General features: G+C 38.8%; 1 protein-coding gene across 2 annotated transcripts in view; it reads left to right on the top strand.

Annotated features, from left to right (window-relative positions):
* CEP83 (centrosomal protein 83) overlaps nucleotides 1–24,023 on the top strand; it is a 31,622-nt gene that overhangs the window by 4,924 nt on the left and 2,675 nt on the right. Inside the window, exons 4-13 of one of the 2 annotated variants that reach the window (XM_083365824.1) lie at nucleotides 906–998; nucleotides 2,522–2,653; nucleotides 4,543–4,794; nucleotides 6,437–6,568; nucleotides 12,201–12,315; nucleotides 14,076–14,220; nucleotides 16,954–17,103; nucleotides 19,063–19,138; nucleotides 21,338–21,495; nucleotides 23,569–23,698. In XM_083365824.1, coding sequence (XP_083221950.1) covers nucleotides 906–998; nucleotides 2,522–2,653; nucleotides 4,543–4,794; nucleotides 6,437–6,568; nucleotides 12,201–12,315; nucleotides 14,076–14,220; nucleotides 16,954–17,103; nucleotides 19,063–19,138; nucleotides 21,338–21,495; nucleotides 23,569–23,698 — 1,383 coding nt within the window. The remainder of the gene's footprint in view (nucleotides 1–905; nucleotides 999–2,521; nucleotides 2,654–4,542; nucleotides 4,795–6,436; nucleotides 6,569–12,200; nucleotides 12,316–14,075; nucleotides 14,221–16,953; nucleotides 17,104–19,062; nucleotides 19,139–21,337; nucleotides 21,496–23,568; nucleotides 23,699–24,023) is intronic. The other variant, XM_083365823.1, reaches the window with a different exon arrangement.

Raw genomic sequence — 24,023 nt, 5'->3', positions numbered from 1 at the left:
AGATTTTTTATGTTATATTTCAAATAATTTTTAGCCAATGACAAAAAATTGTCATTGCATATTCTTAAAAAGCATCATAGGCTGTCACAGTTTTCTATGGTTTATTATGTCAACTTAGTTTGATTACGGTATTATCCACATTCAACTTTTTTGGAATAGTTGAAGAATTGTGTAAAATTATGCTTCTTTTGTAAATGTTTTACTCATCTGATTTGTTTTTAGTTTAGAAAATTAAATTTGATTAGAAATAATTTAAGAGAATTAATTTTACGGCTTGTAGACATTCCTAAGAGGGTTTGTGATTTTTTTTTTATCCCATTTATATCCCGCCCTTCTCCGAAGACTCAGGGTGGCTTACAATTTAAAGCACAAATCAATGTGCTTAGCAATATATAAATGATGTTTTATACTATTACTCCTCCAAAAGCTCATAGGAGCTATATTACTGTTCCTGTTTTCATTTTATCCTCATGAAGGTAATGCAGGATGAAAGATAGTTGCTATAAAGTCATGTGAAGTTACTTTGTGGGTTTTTGGTTTTATGCTTTACTAAGTGTGTTAGGCAAATCCAGCACTGTAATTTCTTTACCCCATAGATTCCTTCCCACTAACCCCAATTCTGTTCCCAGGGCCTCTGCTGCAATTAATCTTGATTTGGTTCTGCTGTGTATTTACTTGCTTCTTCCCATCCCTGCTAATGTGTGGTCAGTCCACTCATCTCATCAACTAATGGCGAATGCCCTGTGATTCCTTCATGTTTGTTTGTGACCCTCTACATTATTTTTATCTTCATGAAACGTTGGGAGATAAAGTGAAATAGAGATCCACTGAAAGTAATCTAGTGAACACTTCAGAACCACTGCATTTTAGTTATTTGCTTTATAGCTATTTGTACCATCCTGTAGGTAATGACTCCCCAGAAGCTCGAATTGCTGAAAGCACAAATACAGCATGAGGTTGATACACCTATGAGAGAACGCTTTTGCAAGCTGGATGAAGTAAGTAAAATGGAAAGGATTTTATTATACGAGCAATTTGTTAAATGTTTACTGAAAATATGAAAGCAAGATTATTTGGTGGATTTATTCTGTTGATGAGAAGGTGTTTTTTTTAATGCATAAATCAGATATCTCCTAATCAGATCCTGCCTGTTTTAATTTCACGGCTAATTTAAAACTATATGAGTTGTGTACTTTTAAGGTTTTCTCATTATCAGTTGCTTTCAAGGTTTCCTAAATGCTTCATGGTTCCCCCCCCCCAAAATCCCATTAAATATATTGCATCCTCTCTGAGGCCTAAGGCAAGCATGAAAAAAATCTTAGATTTTCGAGTTTTGTTTCATACAGTGACACCTGCATGAGTGCAATATTTATTAGAGACTTGTAGGATAATGAAAATAGGTTGAAATCTACAATGGATCAAAACTGCTACAAGAAAAGACATAGAACATCTCACGCCGGCTTGGCTGTGTTTCATGCCCATATAACTTAGCTATGATTATACAGGCAGTCCTTGATTTATTAATGTGATTGAGCCCAGAATTGTGTTTGCAAGTCAAGGGATCACTGACTGGACAGTATTTGACATTTTAAACCACAATTAAGTTTGGTTTATTTGTTTATTTTATTGTTTCTCAATGACTTAAGCTATTTAAACATTAGAGTCTTAATTATTTTTAATCAACACCATATAAATATAAATTCCATTGTATTGAAATAATTAACATGTACATTTTACACCAATGCAATAATGTTTAATTTTTAAACAAAATCCATTAATATTAACCATAACCAATCCTATAGTTGAAATGTTAAGTTTAACCAATATTTTTTAAAAGTTCATCTATATTTTGGTTTCTCATAAGTCCTGCTTCTTTCCAGAGTGGCATGTTTGACATTTTATTTACATCTTTTATGTAGATGCCCATTTCACACAAGTAATTCTAGCAGTTTACAAGACTGGAAACAAGTAAGCTCTCCCAAACATATCAAAACATGGGGAATTTGAAATAGTTTGCTTTTAAAAAGAGACAGAACTCTCTCCAGGGGTTTGACACCAAGGGTTGATTAATTGAGCTCCATAAAGAAACACTGCAACGTCTTGACCTCAAATAATTTTAACGTTGCTGGGGAATACTATAAAGTACAAGCAGCTTTCCTTACAACTCTGTTAGGCATTTAGTAAGCTATTAATATAAAACTACCTCATGTGGTACTTCAGTAAGTTTAAGTTTATTATATTTGTATACCGCCCTTCTCCCGAAGGACTCAGGGCGGTGAACAGGGCATATATAAAAATACAAATTACAAAAATTAAAAAGAGAATTAAATACGAGCCCAAACTAAAAACAGTAGAAAAATGTAAAAAATCCCCAATAAAAAACCCCAAGTAAGAACACTAAAATAATAAAAACTTATAATTCTAGTTCTGTTTATGCTACGTGTAATTTGTCCATTTGGAAGGCCAAATTTTTGTATTTTTGTTTGCTCCAGTTCAATCACACATGTTGTTTTTAATTTAGGAAGTAGAAAAATATAGAACAGAATATAACAAACTTCGTTATGAACATACTTTCCTCAAATCAGAATTTGAACATCAGAGAGGAAAGCATGCCCGTGTATTAGAAGAAAATAAAATAAGATACGAAGCTGAGGTAAGTCCTAATATAAAATTATATCTGTAGAAACATATTTTAGATTTTTTAAAAAGAGATTGATCAGCGTGTCCAGCTTACGGTATTATTCCATGATTGTTGGTAACTTTATTTTTTATTTCATTGAGCTTAATCCCAAACAGGTTTGCTTAGGATTTTAATTTTAAATTGTAATCATGCTTTGAGATGTGTAAGTGGATTGCTTTGTTTTTCTTCTCTTCATTTGTGAAATGAAAGTAATAGGGCTGTATACTGAACATAATTTTCAGTTCAGGGTCCATTTCAGAAAAATCTGTTTATGATCAGATTGAAACAGGCCGTCTGCTTTAGCTTGATCGAAGACGAGATTTATCCCCCTGACTATCAAGCAAGGAACACAAATGGCTCATCTTTCCCCCTTATGGAATGGAATAAGCTTTGAAGGAATCTAAGGAAACTGAGAAATTGAAGACAAGTGGTAGTTATTTAGCTTGAAACAATTGTGGTGAACAAATCTTTACAAATGTTTATTTAAAGTGTGTGTATGAGAAAAGGTACTGCAATGCACAACGGGCATTGGACAACAGTATTACTGGCAATGTGTAGGGTGCTGCTATTACTTCTGCTTCTGTGATAGGAAGAAAGCTATAAATCATGGCACAGTGAATCATTTTATGATTATAAAATCAATAAAATAAGTTATTTGTCTCTGCCATCTTCCTAATGCTGGTGTTTTTATTAAAAATGGACTAAAGGAATGATTTTTTTGCCAACAAATGATTATCAGATTGAGCGTCGTCTTTATAGAAGAACAGTAAAGAATGGAATAATTCATAAAATGTTTCTAGTTTTGGTTACTTGTAGGGATCCTCTTAAAGCAATAATCAATGTCCTGCTGGACCAGACCTCTGGCCCATGTACTCCAGCAGTTTGTGTTTACAGTAGCCAATGAACTATACAAGGAAGCCTATTAGTCTCCCAGCAGATACCTTCAGAAGCAATAATCATCCCCTTGACTTCCGTGAATTAATCCAGTCTTTTTTGTAGTTAGCCATGCAGGTAGAGAGTCACTTTGAAATGGCACCAGACTAGAAACTGGGAGACAGGAATTCTAGCTCTGCCTTAGACATAAAGCCAGCTGGATGACTTGGGCCAATCTCACAGCCCTAAGAAGGAGACAATAGCAAGCTGCTTCTGAAACCATGCCAAAAAAGCCTGTGGTTGCCCAGGCAGTTGGCAGGAGTCAATAGTGATTCAATGGTACACACAGACACACACAAGTTGGTAGCTAACCTCATATCTCGGGGTAGCCAATCCCAAAGTTTAATTATGCTTTGAGTAAAAAAAAAAAATCCTGATTCTTCAGGGATTCAGAATAATTTAGTGTCTTTAGCAAACTTGGCTATTCCTCTAATGTTTGATTGTAAATCTTTTATAAATCTAGGGAAAATGTTAGAAACATTTTTAAAGGCACAATCCTAGGCCATTTCTGTCTATGAATACAGATCAAGCCTAAATCTGCCTGCTTGAATTCATATTTTAGATTTTGTCAGGAATTTGATATCTGATTTAACAGATGTACTCACACTTTAGAAGTATTATCCCCAATATGACAAGGAGATATTTCTTGCCCTCCTGCTTTAGCCATTCTCTGCATGCTTTATAACTTTGAGCACCCCTTTCCTCCCCACATTCCCTAATGCTGATTGCGTATCAAAAACATTTCCTCTTTGACATCTATTTTAATAAAATATGATGAGATCTGGTCAAAAATAAATCTCATGTGTGAAGGATTCTCATATTTTCATTTTCCCATATGTTGTAAGCTTTGATATTGCTCCATATGTGAACATGGTGACTATCCTGAGGATGGCATTGGACATTAATGTTTTCTGTTCAAATACTAATAGATTACAAGGCTGGATAAAGATAAAGAAGAATTACATAATCAACTGCTTAGTATTGATCCTACAAGAGATAATAAGCGTGTTGAAGCACTATTAAGAGAAAAGGCCCAACTATTGCAGAAATTGAAGGGATTAGAAGCTGAAGTAACGGAACTAAGAGCACAGAGAGAAAATTCTGGTGTGCAAGCAGAAAATGCGCAAAGAATACAGTTCCGACAGTTAGCTGAGATGCAAGCTGCAATGAGAACTTTGGAGGTAAAACCCCCCCACCTGAATTGTTTCTGCATAGGCATCATAAAAATGCACCCTATATGTATGAATTTCAAGGATTTGGCCAATGGTCTAAATGCACATCAGGCTATGAGTGAATCTTAATGATCAGCCTTTTTTTTAAATAGGAAACAAAATTGTACTATAAAATGTATAAATAGTTCCTTTTACACTGGTGAGATATTATATGACTAAGTTTTCATTGTTGCCTTCTGGGAGCAGGCTTCTTGGTACCTGAATCAGAACAACTAGATTCTGTAACAGCTTTGTTCTATATAGTATCATCCTTGTTAACTCTCAAGATTCTTTTTTCCACTAGTCAGGGGTGTCAAACTGCTGGCCCGCGGGCCGGAGCGTCACGGAGAAACCGTGCCCATCCCATTTTCGGCAATGGGAAAAAGTTCCGACACGTCGCGCGACGTCACGTGATGTCGCGAGTTTGACATGCCTGCACTAGATATTGAAAATGGACCGTGATTATATGTTTTTGTGTCATTTTTCTATAACTTGGCATTTTTGGTGTTGTTATATTATTGTTATGCTTGGGAGGGTGACATTGTTCAGTGGATGGCGTTTCTTCTTTTGAGAGCGGGGCAGCGGAATTTCATTTTAATGTGTGCTGTTGTGTAGACAGGTAAATTGCAACAAAGGTTATCTTAATCATGTTTTGGGAATTTTTCTAACCCAGCTTAAACACTTTATACCTATATACTATGTATGCATAGTGTAGTAGAATAAGCTTCCCCCCCCCTCAAATTCTGCACATCATAATCCTTAATCATTACCCTCTGAGACTTAAAGTAAATTTTTAAGGATTTCAGAAAGCCATTTATTATAAACTGTTCTTTTTAAAAGGTGTGGGTTATTTTCAGCTATGAAGCCTAATATTCTTTGGAGAATTGGGTGTTAAAGCTTTTCCTTAAATCATAATTAGCACTAAGCATAGTTCTGAGCTATAATAAATTGCCATTAAAAATGAAAGTCTTCTGGAAGAGAGAAGTGATAGAAGTCATACATGACAAGATTTTTGCACATTAGGCTAAATCATGATTTAAGGTTGCATTCTAGATAGACTGTTACATTAGATAAGCTTACGGTATATAAACTACTAGATGACTTATTTTTGTTAAGTCTTTTCCCCCACACCCACAGCTTTTATCTTGACTGTTGTCAGCAATCTGTAAAATCATAAGTGCTTTTGAAACAGATTTAGGAGCATTAAAAACAATATGTTTCATATACCAGTGTGGAGCTGCTATTTCCTATTCTGTGGTAGTTATCTTTGGTTCCAGATTAATGGAGTTTCAGTTCAGCTTGCTGAGTTTTTTGCTTTTTAACAGTTGTATAAACATCTATTTTTGCTCTATAAAACAGGCACAATAATCATCACAGCCTCACAAAGTTAAAATCTATTGTTATCCAAATGGACATTCACCATAATATTAATAAAATATTATGTTTTGATAATACTAAAGACTACAACCTAAAGATAATGTAAGATAATATAAGATAATTTAATTTACTTCAGTAGAAATGCTTCAATGTAAACAAGTTTCAGACTATAATTCAAATGTAACTTCTCCCAATGAATTCAATTTGTTAATGTACTTTTTTTCCTAATTTTAAGGCAGAAAAACAATCTGGTAAAATGCAGCTTGAACGTGTTGAAAAAGAATTGCAGATAAGCAGTGAACAAAATACGGATTTAATAGGCAAGCTTTACAAAGCTGAACGAGAGATTGACGCCTTGAATACTAAAGTATGTATTTTATGTAGTCTAGCATATATGTTCAGGTACATTGAAGGAGACATGTCTAATTGGGTCTATTTCATTTATTTTCTTTTGCCTTCATAATTTTATCTTTTACAAAGTGATTCTACTGTTCATATATATTTTTTCACAAGCCACATTTTGTAGCTTATTATGAACCAGTGAAACTGCCTTAGGTCAAATCAGAATGTTGGTTGATCTCAGTGTCATCATATCCAAGATTTAATTCTCATTTGAAATAGTTATACTGATTCTGGTTGAGTCATTTCTCACAACACATCAAAACTCTCATGATAAAATGTTCTTTCATTTGAAAACTTTCCATTCACCTGGGAAATTAGATATCCTGGAGAAGAATTTGAGTTCAGTTTTTATTTTAAGAAATTCACTTTCTATTTGGAGGATATGGAGAACATAAAGTAACATTTAAATCTGGAAGATCACCAGGTGGCAGTAAAGATACATAAAATTCTTGTCACCCAGACCCAGTAGTTCTGGGCCAAAAATAGTCCTATGTCTAATTTTTGAGAGCTTGAACCAAAAAGGCTCAGGACTGAGCCTTGTATCTTATGTGTACATTGTTTAATTACTACACTTCAAGCAAACAACTAGTAATTTAGTTCTAAAAATCTCTCGGATTATTTCAAGTAATTTCCCCTTTAGAAATAAAACTAAAATGTCACTTTCAAATGGAGACTACTTTTCATTTTGAAACTTAAAAATATCTCATAAAATATTTTCTACCCTACTCTGTTCCTATTCATATTCCTATTTATTCCTGATTGGCCCAATAAAATAAATACATGCATTATCTGTAATTTTTTAAAAGGTTTTTTATTGAAGTTGCACATTCTTAACCTTGTTTTACTGCTTACATATTACAAAAGTTTAACTTAGTGAAAAAATATCCGTAAACAGTAGTTTTGCTGAATCTATATCATTCTTTGCATCTAAGCCCATGTATTTCCTAAAGAATAGCAGATAGTACAGTTTCAAAACATAATGAAATGTATACATCATGTATGATATTTTGAATAATAGAATTACAATTATGTAATATTTTGATACCAATTGAAAATATATATAGCTCCGGGTTGAACTCTGGAGTCCTTGCGGTTCTCTGAGCTTAGTTGTTTACTTGCAGACATTTCATTAACAAACTAGGGAACACCGTGATGATAGTCAGGAGTGGGATTTGCTTTCTTATTCCTTTCTCTGAAGGCTAGCATTTAGAAAAATCTGTTCTTAGATTTCTTGATTAGCTCGACTCTCTGATGTAAATTTTCATACAGTAATTTGCCTTGTCAGTATTGGTGGGAGCATTAATTAATCAATTAAAGTATTATTTATTGCTTGATTTTTTTGTCTGGTATTAATCTGTTTATTTAAGTGTTGAGAAGGTGTTCTTGTCATGTACCTTCTATGATGAACTGTTTTGTAGCACAGCTACTTATATCAAAGAAATATCATTTTATTAGCAGTCAAGAGGTAGCCAATTACTGTATTTTTCGGACCATAAGACGCACCCAGTTTTTAGAGCAGGAAAACAAGAAAAAAATTCTTTCTCCTTCTCTCTCTCTCCCTCTCTCTTTCTCTCCCTCCCTCTCCCATTGTCCCTTCCTTCCTTCCTTCCTTCCCTCCCTCTTTGTCCTTCCCTCTCTGCATTAGAGCAGTACCCGCGGAGGTGGCCCTGCAGCTTGGCTTTCTCTTGCAGAAAGCAAGATGAAACGAAGTGAGGGAGATTGCCAGAAATGCGAATCTGCCGATCTCGTGCTCCTGCAAACTCCCTCGCTCGGTTTCAGCTTCCCTTGCTACAAGAGAAAGCAAGCTGAAACGAGGCAGATTGCAGCAGCGCGAGATCAGCCGATTCACATTCCTGGCAATCTCCTCACTCCGTTTCAGCCTGCTTTCTCTTGTAGCAAGGGAAGCTGAAACCGAGCGAGGGAGAGTGCAGGAGCGTGAGATCGGCGTTTCTCAGCACGTGCCGATTCGTGCTCCACTTACAGAGGTTGGGGCTGGCCATACGGATCACCTTCGGACCATAAGATGCACCCTCGTTTTCCCCCCCCACTTTTGGGGGGGGAAAGTGCGTCTTATGGTCCGAAAAATGAGGTAGATAATGTCAAATTTATCTGCAAAGGTATAAAAGCTTTTATTTTTAATGGTGGGCCTTTAATGATAATTAAAAGTTTATGAAGAGACAAACTAAATCTTTATAATATATAAAGTGTTCTTTATTCATAATGTAGCTGCCATTTTTATGGAAAAAAGCGATAGCCAAAATTAAAACATGCTTCATTTTTTTGAACTTCCACCCAATAGCATGTGTTAAATGGGTTTCAAGAGCATTCCTTGCTACTTAATTGTCACAACATGTAATTATTGTACAGTGTACAGAAAAGCTTAAACTATAGAATGTCTCAGTTCAGACTGTAATTGCCTTTTGGATTTAAATTTTCTATTGAAAGCTAGTTTTGTGCTGTTTTTTTAATGAGGCGGGAGGATAAATACATTTAGCTTTCAAATTGTGTTAAATTGCAAAGCAGCATGTCGTAATTTCTTTTCTAAAGATAGCTGTATTCAGTGCCTGCAGAGTATCAAGAAAATGGAGGAGGGCAATAATCTCAGTGAAGAGCATCACTGGGCAAGATTTAACTGTAATTAAGATTAGCATTTTTCTAATACGAAGATGCATGTTATTGAGTCGACAGATTGCATTTTTAGGCATAAAGCAAAGAGCAAACTGGCTGTGGCAGAGGCAGCTTACTGTTGCTCACAGAATGCTTTAGAATGTTTTGCTTTCTGAACTTCACAAGCAACCTGCGTTTACAAAAGTTGCAGTATCCCATATCCCATTATTGCTATTTGTGACCTTACCTGATTATTTACCACAAGCAAAATCAATGGGGAGGCTGGCAGGGAAGGTCATAAGGTGCCCACATAAGTCTCTCTCACAATCAAACCCAACCCCAGCCCCTCTGCACTTGTTTCGTGCCTTGCTGGCCACCCCCCACACATCTTCCCTCATCCATCGGCAACCACCTGAAGTCCCCTCACCCCATACATCCCGCACTACTCCCACGCTCATGTGCACTCTTTTCCCTGCCATTCATGTACCCTCCTCCACTTGGTAGTGGCCACACCAAGGCACTTCACTTTCCTGCTTCTCTCACATTCTCCCCCACCTTGCAGCAGCCATTTCTCTGCCTACTGGCTTGACGGTTAGCCTTCCACCTCTTGATGGCTTCCCCAGTAACTTTGATTGTTAGAAGGCAGCAGGAAGTTGCGAGGAGATGCTCACTTAAGGAACGACAATCCTTGTTTAACGAAGGGCAATGAGGACTGCAGAGATTGCCTCTCTTGAGCATTGCAGTCACATGAAATTACATTTTACAACTACTTAGCTTTAGTGATGGAAATTGCCATCCCAATTTTAACTTGAGCAGTACTTGTACATTTTAATTTACTGTAAATAATTTACTGTAATAGGCTGAGCATATATTCTAGTGACACCCATTGCAGAAAGGAATTCATCAGTATAAAGTTACATAATGAGCAAAAACTTATCTATTGACGTGAGAGCTAACATTAATTGAATTCAGTTCACAGAGCCATGTCCTTTTAAAACAGAGCAACAGGGAAAGGGAAGACGGGTTGGGGTGTGATAGATTAGGGTGTATATATTTTGTACTAGGTGGAAATGAGAGTTTAATGAAAGTTTTGTTAAGGGGAGGAGGGAGATAGTCAAGAATAAACAAATTCAGTAGTGATGGGCAGGAGACAAAATACTAAAAGTAAGGCAGGCTATTTTAGGAGGAAGAGAATATGAAAGTTTAGAGGAAAGAAGAAGTTTTAGGGGAAAGAGGAAATGAAAATTAACAACCAGCCAGGGTTAACACTAGGATTAATACCCAACCAACAGTTAAGCAATAAACAGTACTCCAATCAAGGAATTGCCAACTCAGATAAACAATCAAATAGTGAACAACAGTCTAATCAAGGAACTACAAGAACACAACATTCCCACCAACACCAACAGAGCATGTGAAACTGGCTTATTTGTGGGGTCCTTGGTGCTCTCTCAGCTTGGTTGTGTTTTTTTGCAAACATTTTATTCTTCATCACAATATAAACTATATTGTTTATTTATAAATTACATTTATAAAAGATGCCCAACTCATTTAGGATAGCATACAGATTAAAAATTAAACTCTAGAATAAAATTGTTGAGGATATTCTGTAAACCAGGCAAAGTAGATATTAATAGGATTTTACTCTGGGGCACATATCCCACTTAACCGTGGGGAAAAATCCAGTTCTTCAAGGCCCATTTAAAGGACAGTAAAGTTAGAGTAGCTTAAACCTCAGGGAGATACATATTCCAGAGAGCAGGCACTGCAGTCGAGATGGCACATCTTCTACCTCCCATTACACGACACTACTTTAAAAAAGGAACCTAAAGCACACCCACTCTGTCAGATCCAGCCATGTGGGCAGAGACAAAAGGAGATAAGAGTTTTTGTATTAGTGCATCAGCATCAATCAATCCTAAGGAAGATGAGGAGGCACGAGACTCATCCATTGGGAGAACCTCATATGTATTAGGGAGCCTCTATTAAGAGTCATTAGGTGGGACGTTTTATGTGTGTAATTTAGCCTGAGGGATAAGCTAAGAATACTGGTATTGGCAAAGAAGGATGTCCCAGCATGTTGCTCCACAAGCATGACTTCTTTTTAAAATTTGTTTATATTTAACGCAAAGATATGAAAAAGCTTGTAAGCACTTTTTAGCCACCTACCCTTTCTAATATACATATAGGTTGTCCTTGGGTTACAACCAATTGTGTAGAGACCATTCAAAGTTATGACAACATTGAATAAATGGTACTTACTATGGGTTTTCCAGCTATGGTATACCTTCCTGTCTTTCCCATACACCCTTTTGGCACCCGTGGTACTCCCGTGGTCCTTACCTGGGATTCCCACTTAAGGATCTACACATCTTAGGGTTATATCCGCAACTGAAAGAGCTGTGACTGGCACCACTAGGCAATGTGGTCACTAGATATCACACTTCATGACCATATTGCTTAGCATTGGCAATCCCAGTCCCAATTGCTTTCATAATCCAAGGACTGCCTATTAAAAAAATGAAGAAAAAATTCCCTAGTATTAAATTAAGAAGCATTGAGCAATATCAATGTAGGACTGGTCATTTTTGCACTAAGGTATGAGAAATCAGAAAAGGAATCTAGTTGTAGCTAAAAGCCAGGAAAGAAAAATAAAGTACAAGATTTAGAAAATCTTTTTAGGGAAGAGTTTTAAGTGGATACCACTTGAGAAAAGATTTGGCTCTTAACAAAGCCTACAAAGCCTTATTTGACAATAATACCTCATGCAAAACATTTTATAAGAGTAGAGGAGTGCAAATATTATTTCAGGCTTTTCGCTAAAACTGGGTTATCTTTCTAAAGCAGGAAGCTCAGAAGAACAGTGGTAGTGTTTGTGAGCCTTGCCAGTGAGATATTAATCTTACCATTTTACAACCATTGCAAAAAAGACAATTTTGCAATATGTTTTTTATCAAAACTAAAATTGATTATACATTCTTTTTCTATAGATTGGAGAACTGAAGCATTCACAAAAGATAGAAATAACAAACATTAAGCTGGAGACAGCAAGAACAAAGAGTGAGATAGAAAGAGAAAGGAACAAAATTCAAAGTGCACTGGATGGTAAAATATTAGTATTTCAGTTATTTGATATACCAACAGAAATGTTACATTGGGTGAGATATCATACAGGTGGTCCTTGTTTAATGGCTGCCTTGGAGAGCGATCATCCGCTGTTGCGATGGTGATGAAAAAGTAACTTCGCAACTAATGCCAGCATTTACAGTCTTTGCAGCATCTGTCTGGTTCAGCTCTCCCAGGTAAACCAAACGTGAAACTCGACTAGATGAGCTAATTCTACTATATCGTAAGGCTATATATTAACAGAATATTGCAAGTCTGAAAATCCAAACTTTCTGCCACCACTTTTTAATTGCTTGATCCATTAGGGCAGCTCCTTCCTTCCTTTCTCTGACAGTTAAACTCCTTCCTTTCTTGTCTGATTGTTTGCTAGGTAGCATTTCTTTCCCTCATTCCCCGAGGTCGTCCTTATATTCTATTAACATTCAGTCATATTTTGCTTTACTGTTAGTTAGCCCTCATCCTGTGCCTGACTCATTCCCACCCCACAGAGCAGAGAGATTGCTTAAACGAGGGATCTCTTCTCGAGCTGCTTTTCTCTGTAATGCAGTGTACCCCTAAAAAAAAATGCTAGCAGCAAGTTAACAAACTGGACTTCTAAAGGCTTTTGTTTGCTCCTAAGCAGCCCTTGCTAATTATCCCAGTGCTGGGGTGATCATTCCAAAGCGGGGAGGGACGGGGGGAGGAGAGGGCTATGTAATATTTGAGTCCTTCGGGAGAAGGACGGTATACAAATTAAAATAATAATAATAATAATAATAATAATAATAATAATAATAATAATAATAATAATAATAATAATAATAATATATTTGCCCTTTAACCTGGTTTGAGTCAAGTTCTGGAAACCTTTCCCACTGTCTGGGATCACATGGCTGTTTGAGGTTGTTTCATTCTGATGCTATACAGGGAAGGCTAAAATAAAAATGCTAAGCACAGTTGAGGTCACTTGCTTTTTACTTTAGTGACTGCCTCGTTTTATGACTCAGTTGATAGTCTAGTTGTGGTTGTTAAATGAGGAATACCTGATAACAATAACAGTCACTGAACATTTGATGACTGCTAAAATGCACTTTGTGTATTTTGGAGCAGGTATAAGTAAGCTGGTGCCTACCATTACGGCATTAAGCATATTGCTTGGTGCACAGTAGGCTCACTATGCTAATTTTTAAATGCTTAGATTGTTTTTATTAAAAGGAAGCTGGCATATTGCAGAGCACGGCTGACCGAAACAGCATTATCCAGCAATAGCTTAGTACCACAAAAGGCTTCTTAGAAAATAAAAGGCAGGGAGGAGGATTATGTTCATTATTTTTTATATATATTTGTTAATTTGACTATTGGTGATCATGAGCTTGACTTTATCTAATTATCCAAATATTACCCTTACTTTTAGCTCTGTGCTCATAGAGATAAATGTAGTAATTTTGGGGGTGGGTTAATAAAGTAACTCCTAGATGAGGAAATGTCTGCTTGGTTTGAAAATATTTCTTGTACATTTCCACTGTGATATTTCTCTAATATTTGTGATATTTTGTTTTTAGGTAAGAGGTATATTTGTATATTTCCTCTAAGTTGTGTGATATGAAACAGTGCAAGCCTGTATTGTATTTGGGGGGAAAAATGACCCAAAGTGTTACTGGCTGCCTGGTTAGGATACATAGGAGTCAATTCTATTTTCTCACTGTCTGCAGCATAATTGAGATTATAGAACAATAACTTTTTTAAACATATAATAACAGGATTGCATTCAGATAACGAAATACTTAAGACAACTCTTGAGCGGCAGAAAGCGCTTTCAGTAGAAAAAGATCGTGAATTAGTACGTAAAGTACAAGCTGCCAAAAACGAAGGCTTCCAAAAAATTGCAGCATTACAGGAGGAAAAGTATGTACACTTTGTTTGTTCCAGCTTTTTTAAAAATAAAAACTGCAATGTCTGCCCTTGATTCTCTTTGATTATAATTCATTGCGCATCCTGTCCTGGCTACAAAATTGATGTTATTTCAACTGCTGTTGACATTTCTGTACCTCTTTTTGATATCTCGTTTTTTGTTTCCATGCCCCTTTCATTGCCAAAAATTTGTTTGCTTACATCAGTGTCATCCATGAGGAAGTACAGTATATTCAGTTTTTGCTGTACTCCTAGGGCTTTGCCGGTAAGACAGGGGTGTCAAACTCAGTTTCACTGAGGGCCGCATTAGCATTGTGGTTGCTCTCGGGAGGCCAGGGTGGGGTGGGCAGGGCCTACGGGGTGGGTGTGGCCTACGGGTTGGGCATGGCCAGCTCTACATCATTCGTGTCAAGGGTGCCCGTGGGGGCCTGGGCAGGAGTGGAACAGATCTGAGGGTCTCTGGCAGAAGGAGATGTGACCGGGGCAAGTGCCAAGGCATGGTCCACTGGAGGAGCCTCACTGTTCCTCTCAGGCCATGTGCGGGGGGGTGAGCAGGGGGCGGGCTGGACAGTGGCAAGTCAAATGCCCAGCCCAGCCCTCAAGCACCTGTGGCACTAAGCCCAGCCCCACTTCCCCAAGGGGGCGCCCAGCTGCACTTACCTCCTCCTCAAGGCTGCTGCTGCTATGCTTGCTCTCCTTAGCCAGGTTGCTCATGATGGGTAGCCCACTCCCTCTCCATGTGAGGAGACCTGGCTTTGTATCCAAAGCTTCCTTAGCAATAGGATGGGAGACCCCCCAGGATAGGCCAGGAGGAGGGGGCAAGGGGATGGTGAAAGGGCAGCAGGGCAGGTCTAAGGCAGGTCTTCCCTCAGACCCTCCCCCTTCCTTCCTTCCTTCCTTCCTTCCTTCCTTCCTTCCTTCCTTCCTTCCTTCCTTCCTTCCTTCCTTCCTTCCTTAACAGAGTGGTGGGAAAATATTTGAGATAAGGGAGGGAGAAAAACAGGCAAGAAACACAGCTGGGGAGGTGTCACCCTTCGTGAGGAATGAAGAAATGCACCATTGCCTGGAAATGGCCAGCACATAGCCCTCGCCTACTTCACATATCTGGCTTGGTGGGCTCTGGGGGAGGGGATACCATGAGTAGTGTGAGAGTCAACATTACTTGTGCAATGCTGCCCAGCCCCCAGCCTGCCTGGTTTCAGCAGGCAGCAAGGCGCTCTCCTCACAGTGCCAAGAGGCTGAGCCAGGTGGCAGAAATCTGAAAATTAGCATGATGACACCCAGCCCCCAGCCTGCCTGGTTTCAGCAGGCAGCAAGGCGCTTTCCTCAGTGTGCCAAGAGGCTGAGCCGGGCAGTGCAAATCCAAAAAGAAGCACGATGACCCCCAGTCTGCCCGGTTTCACCAGGCAGCAAGGCGCTCTCAGAGCGCCGAGAGGCTGAGCCAGGCGGCACGAATCTGAAAAGAAGCACGACGATGCCCAGCCCCCACCTGCCCGTATTTGGCAGGCAGCAGGGCGCTCTCAGTGCGCCAAGACGCTGAGCCGGGCGGTGCAAATCCAAAAAGAAGCGCGGTGACGCCCAGCTTGCCCGGTTTCAGCAGGCAGCAGGGCACTTTCTTCACAGCACCAAGATGCTGAGCTGAATCCAAAAAGAAGCATGATGTCGCCCAGCCCCCAGCCTGCCTGGTTTCGGCAGGCAGTGGGGCGCTCTCCTCGCAGCTCCCAGAGGCTGAGCCAGGTGGTGTGAAGCTTGCCAGCTTTGCACCTTGCTCCCTGCTGAAACTAGGCAGGCTGGGGGCTAGGCAGCATTGCACTTCTCATCAGATTCGCGCCACCCGGCTGTGCTCTTTGCGCTGTGAGGAGAGCACCCCGCTGCCTGCTAAAACAGGGTAGGCTGGGAGCTGGGCAGCATCGCACGTCTTTTTGGATTCGCACCACCCAGCTCAGCCTCTCAGCGCTGTGAGGAGAGCACCCTGCTGCCTGCTGAAACCCCTCCCCCGGAGCCCATGAAGCCAGATATGTGAACTAGGCGAGTGCCTTTTGCTGGCCACTTCCAAGTGATGTTGCATTTCTTCATTCCTCACAAAGGATGACACCTCCCCAGCATGCGCCCAGGGGGCGGGGCCGACGCGGCAGGGGCTGGTCCCTCACTGTTTCCAGATGGCCTTGTGGAGCTAAGACTGAATGTGTTTCAGCATAGATGGTCACCAAGGCAGCGGGGGCCATTCCCTCACTGTTTTCAGGATGGGTTTGTGGGCCACATAAAACCACTTCGCGGGCCAGATCCAGCCCGTGGGGCTTGTGTTTGACATGTCTGCAGTAAGAAGTTGTCTGATATTACAGAACGTGTATATATATACTTTAGCGTGATAGTGGCATTTTTTTTAATGGGATGGGTATGTGATATCTTATTGGTATCTGATCCTGCTATGACAGTCAGATTAGTGTAGTGGTGAAGGCATCAGCCTAGAAACTCAGAGACTGATAGTTCTAATCCCATCTCAGGGCAAAGCCAGTTGGGTGACCTTGGGCCAGTCCCTCTCACTCAGCCCTAGAAAGGAGGCAATGGCAAACTACTTCAGGAAAACGTTGCCAAGAAAACTGCAGGGACTTGTCCAAGAAGTCACCAGGAGTCAATGCTGACTTGAAGCCCCCCCCCTTAATCTGCCCTATTAAGCATAATCATATCATTTAAACAACCTCTTTTACAGCTATCCCTATATTTCAGGTTAGAACTTGAAACTAAATTAACTGAACTAGAGAAAACCAGAATGGAGCAAGATGCTCAGAGGCAATCAGAGAAAGATCAGTATGAAGAAAAGATTTCTGCTATGCGCTTGGAAGACGAGTCCACCAAAAGGGAAATCCAAAATCTTAGGTAAGGTGTACTATGTAAGGATTTAATGTATTTAAAAAGTTCTTAGAACCTAGCAATTTAGTTACAGAAGGTGGATATTAAAGCAAGCACTTTGTTTCCAATAAAGATAAAGCAGAATTACTACTACTACTACTACTACTACTACTACTACTACTACTACTACTAATCCTATTTGTTTGTAAAGCACTTTACTAATTTGTTAAGAATAAAAGTTTCTTTGCAGCACTTTCTTGTACAGATATGTGCTATCCATGTCTGTGACAGTTTTATTCCTCCAGCCTTATTATTTTAGTTTAAACAAAATTTATTAAAATGCATTTTAGGGTTGAAAATTAATTGAAAAATCCATTTTCTATTAGGAAAATGAACACAAGAAAAAAAAACAAAGATGGGAACAAAAGCAGAAAAACCAACAAGATAGCCTTTTATTGCTGTTTTACAATGTCAGAAATTGTTTAAATTTCTCTCCCTTACATCTTCATCACTTCTTCCTTGGCTACCAGATCACTTAGTGTTTAATATCCAGGGATTAATGTATAATTTGGCCTTACTTTAGTACTTATGCAATAGTAATGCTTTCCTGACTAAAGCCTTTGCTGCTTCTTTATTATAATGATGTAGTATTTCCCAATGTCAGCATTTTGCAAGATTTATGTTTCATGGAATTAATTTCTTGAAATTCAACAGTTAACGGATGCTTTGTTCCAAGATTTTTCTGTATCCCAAACTTCCAGCTTGAATTAATCCTTAGCCCTTGATTAAGATAATCATTGTTTTCTGCAGCACTCGGTGTGGCATTTAATGCCCAATTAAGAATTAAAGAGAAGTTTGAATCATTCAGAATATTTAAATACTTCAATTCTGTTACATTCAACGACTGTTCGAAGTTACAGTGGCACTGGACAAGTGGTACTTACAACCGGTCCCTGAAATTAAGGCAGATGCAACTCCCTTTAGTCACGTGATCAAAATTGGGTGCTTGGCAGTCTGCCTACATTATGATGTTTCAGGTCTTGGCACCCACCTGTCTTCCCTCATATCTCTGCCATTTGGGGCACTCTGCACAGCGGCCCTACACAGCAGTACTCCTCAGTGGCACTATTGGGGCTGAAGTAGAGGCCCAGAGTGCTCAACAATCTCAGCCAGCTGTCATTGCCCTCAGGCCTCAGCGTCAGCCCCAGTGCTGCTGCAGAGTGTTGCCTCAAGCACCCTAGTACCAAAACATAAAACCCTCACTGCCCTGTGCGCCACAAGTACTGCCACATCCAACAGGCCTTAGCTATCTTCCTCCTGCTGCTTGCAGCCTGGCCCTGTATGAAGCAGCTTCGGGCCAAGTCAAGCCTTCTTCCCAAGGCCACTCATGCCATTTTCCAAATAGCACATCATGAGAATGAAGCGAGCTATTTGGAGATATATAGGTGGGAGTAGTTCATGATGAGGTGGTGGTTCGGAAACCCATTAGAAAGTGTTTGAGACCTGAAGCATTGTGAGAATGGCACGCTTGCTGTTCTCCAAATAGCACCCCCCATTCTTGGCCTCAGAAGCTTGCCAAAGGCTTTCCGAATCATCGCTAAAACAGGGCAGGCTATTTGAAGATAGGCAGGTGGGATGGATTCAAGAGGAGGCAGCCTATTACCTTATCAAGGCTCAGGGCTAGGAATGGCTTGAATCAGGGTCGGTCCTTGCCTAACAGGGTCGGGATTTGGCTAGGTTTGCTGTCACTAAGCAATCGTGAGGTCATGTGATATTTCCCCTAGCAACCAGTTAATGCTTGTAAGCCACTTAGATTTCACTTCCAGGTGAGATGGATAGCATATAAGTTGTATGAATGAATGAACAAACAGCATTGCTTAGCCATGGAAATTCCAGAACCAGTTATCATTGTAACTCAAGGACTATGTGGGTAGTCTTATGTTTTTAAGAAAATATTTTGCAGTTCTGCTTTGTATTGACTTGTAGAGTAAAGATTCAAGAACGAGTTACTGCTTCTGAGGAACTAGAAAAAGAGAAAAGTGAAAATGCAAATCTAAAGCAGGTAAGAAGTTAGTTTACATTCTTTCATCTATTATAATTTGTAGCAGTTCACGTGATAGTTTTATTCCATATTTTGGGTTGTTGTTTTTTTGTTTTGATTGCCGTCTTCCATTTCAAAAAAAAAAAAAGACTTCCTGATACAAATCACTTCAAAAATCATCTGAATAATATACAAGAATCTGTTTTTATTTGCTCGTAGTATTTGGAGTTAGGAAGAATGACACCATTTAAAATTTTCATTTTCCTTTTTTTTACATGTCCATCATACATGAGAAATTTGGTATTGCAATGTATTTATTTATTCATTAAATTTATATTCTGCCCAGCTCACTCCGAAAAGCGAGTTTAGTATATTATCTTACAACTGTTTGTGATAAACACCAGCAGCTCCATTAATGCATCTTTAACTTGTTCTTATAAAACCGTAGTCACGAATGACTATGCCATTGATTCTTTCTATTCTATCAAGTTTTCATTCTCATTTGTAATCTCTAATTCTGTATCTTGGTCTTGGAGGTTTCTAGCATTGGAATGAGCCCTTCTTACAAACTTTTTTTAACACAATTGCCATGTATTTCCATTAACCACTTCCAATATTGGCCTTATTTGTTGTATTATTCCTTATTTTATTGCACTTGGCATGCTTTTTATTATTATAATTTCTTTGACTGTTAAGAGATGGACAGCATACAAGTTTAAAAAATGATTTGATTTTCTGAAACATCTACACCTTTTTGATCTGGTTGGTGCCATCATTTGTCAGCTTTCCTTCAGAGACTAGTTTAAAAGTCCCTGTGCCACTTTTTTGATGTCACGAGCAGAGCTTTAAAGATAACAAGCAGCATGTTAAATTGCACCTGAAATATATTTGAAGCCAATGTATCTCATGTAGCTATGGTGTTGCACGGGTGAGGTTTGGAGCACCACAAAATGCATGCATCGCCTCATTTAGAACCAGTTTAAACTTCCAAATATTCTTCAAGGGAAGACCCATCTAGAGCAGAGGTCCCCAACCTTTTGGGCACCAGGGACTGGTTCCGTGGAGAAAGGTTTTTCCACGGACCAGAAAGTGCGTGGTTTTGTGTGCTGCCTGCATCCCACGGATGGGGCTTTGCTTATTTGTGCGGACTGGTTACTGGCATGCCACAGACCGGTACCAGTCCACGCACCGGGGGTTGGGGACCCCTGATCTAGAGTGCTTTGGTGTGAGACTGCTAGGTTTTCTGGCCATTATAAGACTGCTGGATCAGATGGGCTGGGATTTTACAGCAAAACAACTGGCACACAACACAAATCTGTGCAAAGCCCTCTCTGAATATATCTACCACCCTTTTTTTTAGCACAAGTCATGAATCTATGAGGACTCTTAAATTATGCAACTATGTATAAGGAATGCTCCATATTGTTTCCCTTTTTCATATTGGTTTCTGGAGGAAGGAAGTCAGGATTCTCCTCCCACCATCTTCTCTACTAATTTCCCCATTTTTGCTTCCCTCATCACTAATTCTCTTGTTCCTATTTGCTTTCTCATTCTCTTGGTCTGGTTGCGAGCTTTAAACTTTTGTGTGAGGCAAAAAAAGTTACTGTTAACCATTTTTCAGTTACCATTGCAGCAACCCTATAGTCATGTGATCAAAATTCAGATGCTTAACAACTGACTCATATTTGTGACAGCTGCAGTGTGCTGGGATCACGTGATCCCCGTTTGTGACTTTCTGACAGGTAAAGCCAATGGGGAAAGCCAGATTCACTTAACAACTGTGTTACTCATTTAACAATTGCAGTGACTCACTTAAGTACTGTGGCAAGAAAGATTGTAAAATGGGGCAAAATTAACTGTCTCACTTAGCAACAAAAAATTGGGACTCAATTGTGATTGTAAGTCGAGGACTACCTGTAGTTTCTTAATTTTTTTATATCTAATTGATTACCCTTATGAAACAGTGTAACTTTTTAACATTGAACTATTCATTTAATGTTAAGTGTTCAGAATCCCTGATCAAACAGATATTTCTCTCATATGTTAAAATGTGTTCAGTTGAATCCCCCCCAAACACCTTTTTTCTGAGATAAAGTACATATTTCAAAGTAGCAGGTTTGTGTGTTAGTGGGTACATTGGGGATCATAGATACCATGCTTAATCCTTCTCTAGAATTTGATAAATGAAATTGATTACTTCACAAGGTGTTTCCATTGCAGCAATTGCATGATGTGCAGCTTCGAGTGGCTTCCCTTTCACAGTCAGAGAATGATTTACTGGATTCCAATCAGAAACTCAAAGAAATGCTGGAGATATTAAAATATGAATGTCGGAACGCACGAAGTCAAGCAGAAAGAGCTCAGGCAGATTCAGAGAAGTATGATTTCACTCTTAGTGCAATGCTATTATTGCATTTATTGCAACCAAAAATTGGATGACATGAAGAGTAAATTGTCCTAGGCATCTAGTATAGGTTCATCTATAACAGAATTTTCTCTGGGAGATTTAGAATATGGAGTTATCTATCATTTTTCCAGTCCATAAAAGCTCAAGCAAATCTGTATCCTTGTTTCACTTCTGTTTAATTTTTTAAAAATAAATATCACAATAAGTCATTTCAACATACATTTTACACATACACCCAGAGGATTGTTGCCGAGAAACATTCTGCTTTATGCAAAACAAGTGGCCTTTCCAGGAGTCCCATAAAGCTCAGAAGGCAACTGGGAATCCTGGTAGAATATGGTGTGGTAAAACATTTGGACATATCATAAAATTATGTCCTTTGTTGAGAGATCAAAGACACGTTGTTAACATATAAATAGGAATGTGATTGATTGGGTTCCATGTTTTACATTTTAGGATAGTGTTTTTTCTGCTTCTAGGAAAGCTGCCCAAATTGTGCAGAGAAGTGTTCCATCAGTCTAACATTTAAAGAAATCCAAATAATATTAATACACAAGAATCTTAAATTATTGGAAGTTAAGTTCAAAATCATCTTTGTGGAGCCAAGCTATTTGAAGTGGGGTTTTTTAGCTTTGTCTCTTTAGTGTTTGTCTAGTCCAAATCTTTAAATCCAGTGCTTTCTTATCTTGCTGTAGTTCTAATGTCTGTGTATGACTGGAGACAAGCGAAGGTCATAATATTTATCTGTACTCTATTTTTGGCTATGATTATTTTTTTCTCAATTGATGTAGCCTCCCAACACTGAAGAATACATATCAATACTCTTGGACTTGAAGTTTTGTCAGTGAAACTAAGATCCTTTGGACTCTTTGCTACCTGGGCTTCGGGCAGACCAGAACTCTTCTTAAATGGTGGACCTAAAATATCAAAATGATTTAACCATTTAGGGTCAGCCAAATTGAAATTCAGAGCATTTTAGTCTAGCTTTCTGCAGAAACAAATTCTAAGTGGTTCTTGATGGGAAAATAGAGCAAAATTGATGTGCACTGCTCCTGTGTCCCTTCTTTCTCAGATTGGCCTATTTGTCAGCCTGCCCAGTGATTTCAGCACATTTCTTGCTCATAGTTACGGCTGGTCCATATAGCTTGTTATGACTCAGGTGGTCAAGGCAAGGCAAGTTCTTTACTTCTCTTGAGAGGGGTTAAACAAATAGCCCTCCACCGACCAGTAAGGCAGAGCTCCCTAACCTTTTGGGCACCAGGGACCAGTTCCGTGGAGAGAGGTTTTTCTGCGGACCGGAGGGTACGTGGTTTTGTGTGCTGCCTGCATCCCACAGATGGAGCTTTGCTTATTTGTGCAGACCAGTTGCTGGCATGCTGAGGCCCGGTACTGGTCCATGGACCGGGGGTTGGAGACCCCTGCAGTAAGGCTCCAAATCCACAAGGCAAAAGTCCAAGCATAAGATAAATGGTAATCCTCAAGGCAACGACAAGGTACAAAACAAAGGCAGTTCTGAAGCTAAAGTAAAGTAAAGGGCAAAAGCAGTTTTCAAAGCTAGGGCAAGACAAACATGGAAGGCTTTCTGGAAACCTAGAGGCGGGTGTGTGTGCTGGATTTCAGGGAGAAAGGAGGTTTTCAAAAAGACAGGGATTCCTTTCAAGATGTGCTCTTTAAATCCCACTTGAAAGCAACACTCATGGGAATGGTTTCACAGAGACCTTTCTCTATAGCTGGATACAGTTTATTATAGCTTAAAGGAATGTTTAAAGTTTTACTGAAGCAAATTTTTAAAGTTTTCTGAAGCATAAATTTAGTTTCTCAGCATGAAACCCTTCACAGATTGTCTTTTTGATCTGTGTTTATATTGCATAATAATAAGAAACATGCTTTATAGGATTGTCTGGAATTCCTGGGCATATTTTGTATTCTTAATATTTTCAGGTAGCAAACAAGGATTGAAGTCATGTCTGTGGATTTATAATATTCACTTCTGTGAAGAAGTAGAATTGATTTATAAAATAACCACTGTTTGTTTCTTTTTTAGGAATTTGGAAGATAAACAGGTAAAGTGGCTAGAAGAAAAACATAAACTTACTCAGCACATCACAGAGATAGAAGACAAGTATAAAGCAGCAAAAGAGAAAATGTATCGAGCATCGGTTGTTCAGAAAAAGGCAGGTCTCATATTTGCATAATTCTGAAAGCTCTTCTGTCTTAGCTCAGTCAAAGTTTTGTGCCATACTGTAACTAAAAGACGATCCTAACCTGTAAATAACATAATGACATAACTATTTCTATTACCAAAGTTTCTTTTAAGTTTTGTGAAGCTGAGAAGCCATAATGTGTGAGTTAATATAAACATAAACAGATAAACATAAATAATAAACATAAACGTAAACATGATGTTAATTTTAATTGTGCTAATGTGGCCTTTTTCATATGAGTTACTTTCAAAAGAACAAGAGTTGATTCACTTATTACTATTTCTCCTAATGAATG

The sequence above is a fragment of the Vipera ursinii genome (genome assembly GCF_947247035.1).
Source record: "Vipera ursinii genome assembly, chromosome: 6".
Classification (NCBI taxonomy): Eukaryota; Metazoa; Chordata; class Lepidosauria; order Squamata; family Viperidae; genus Vipera; species Vipera ursinii.
The sequence above is the reverse complement of the archived record's forward strand: the minus strand, read 5'-3'. Positions and strand labels throughout refer to the sequence as shown.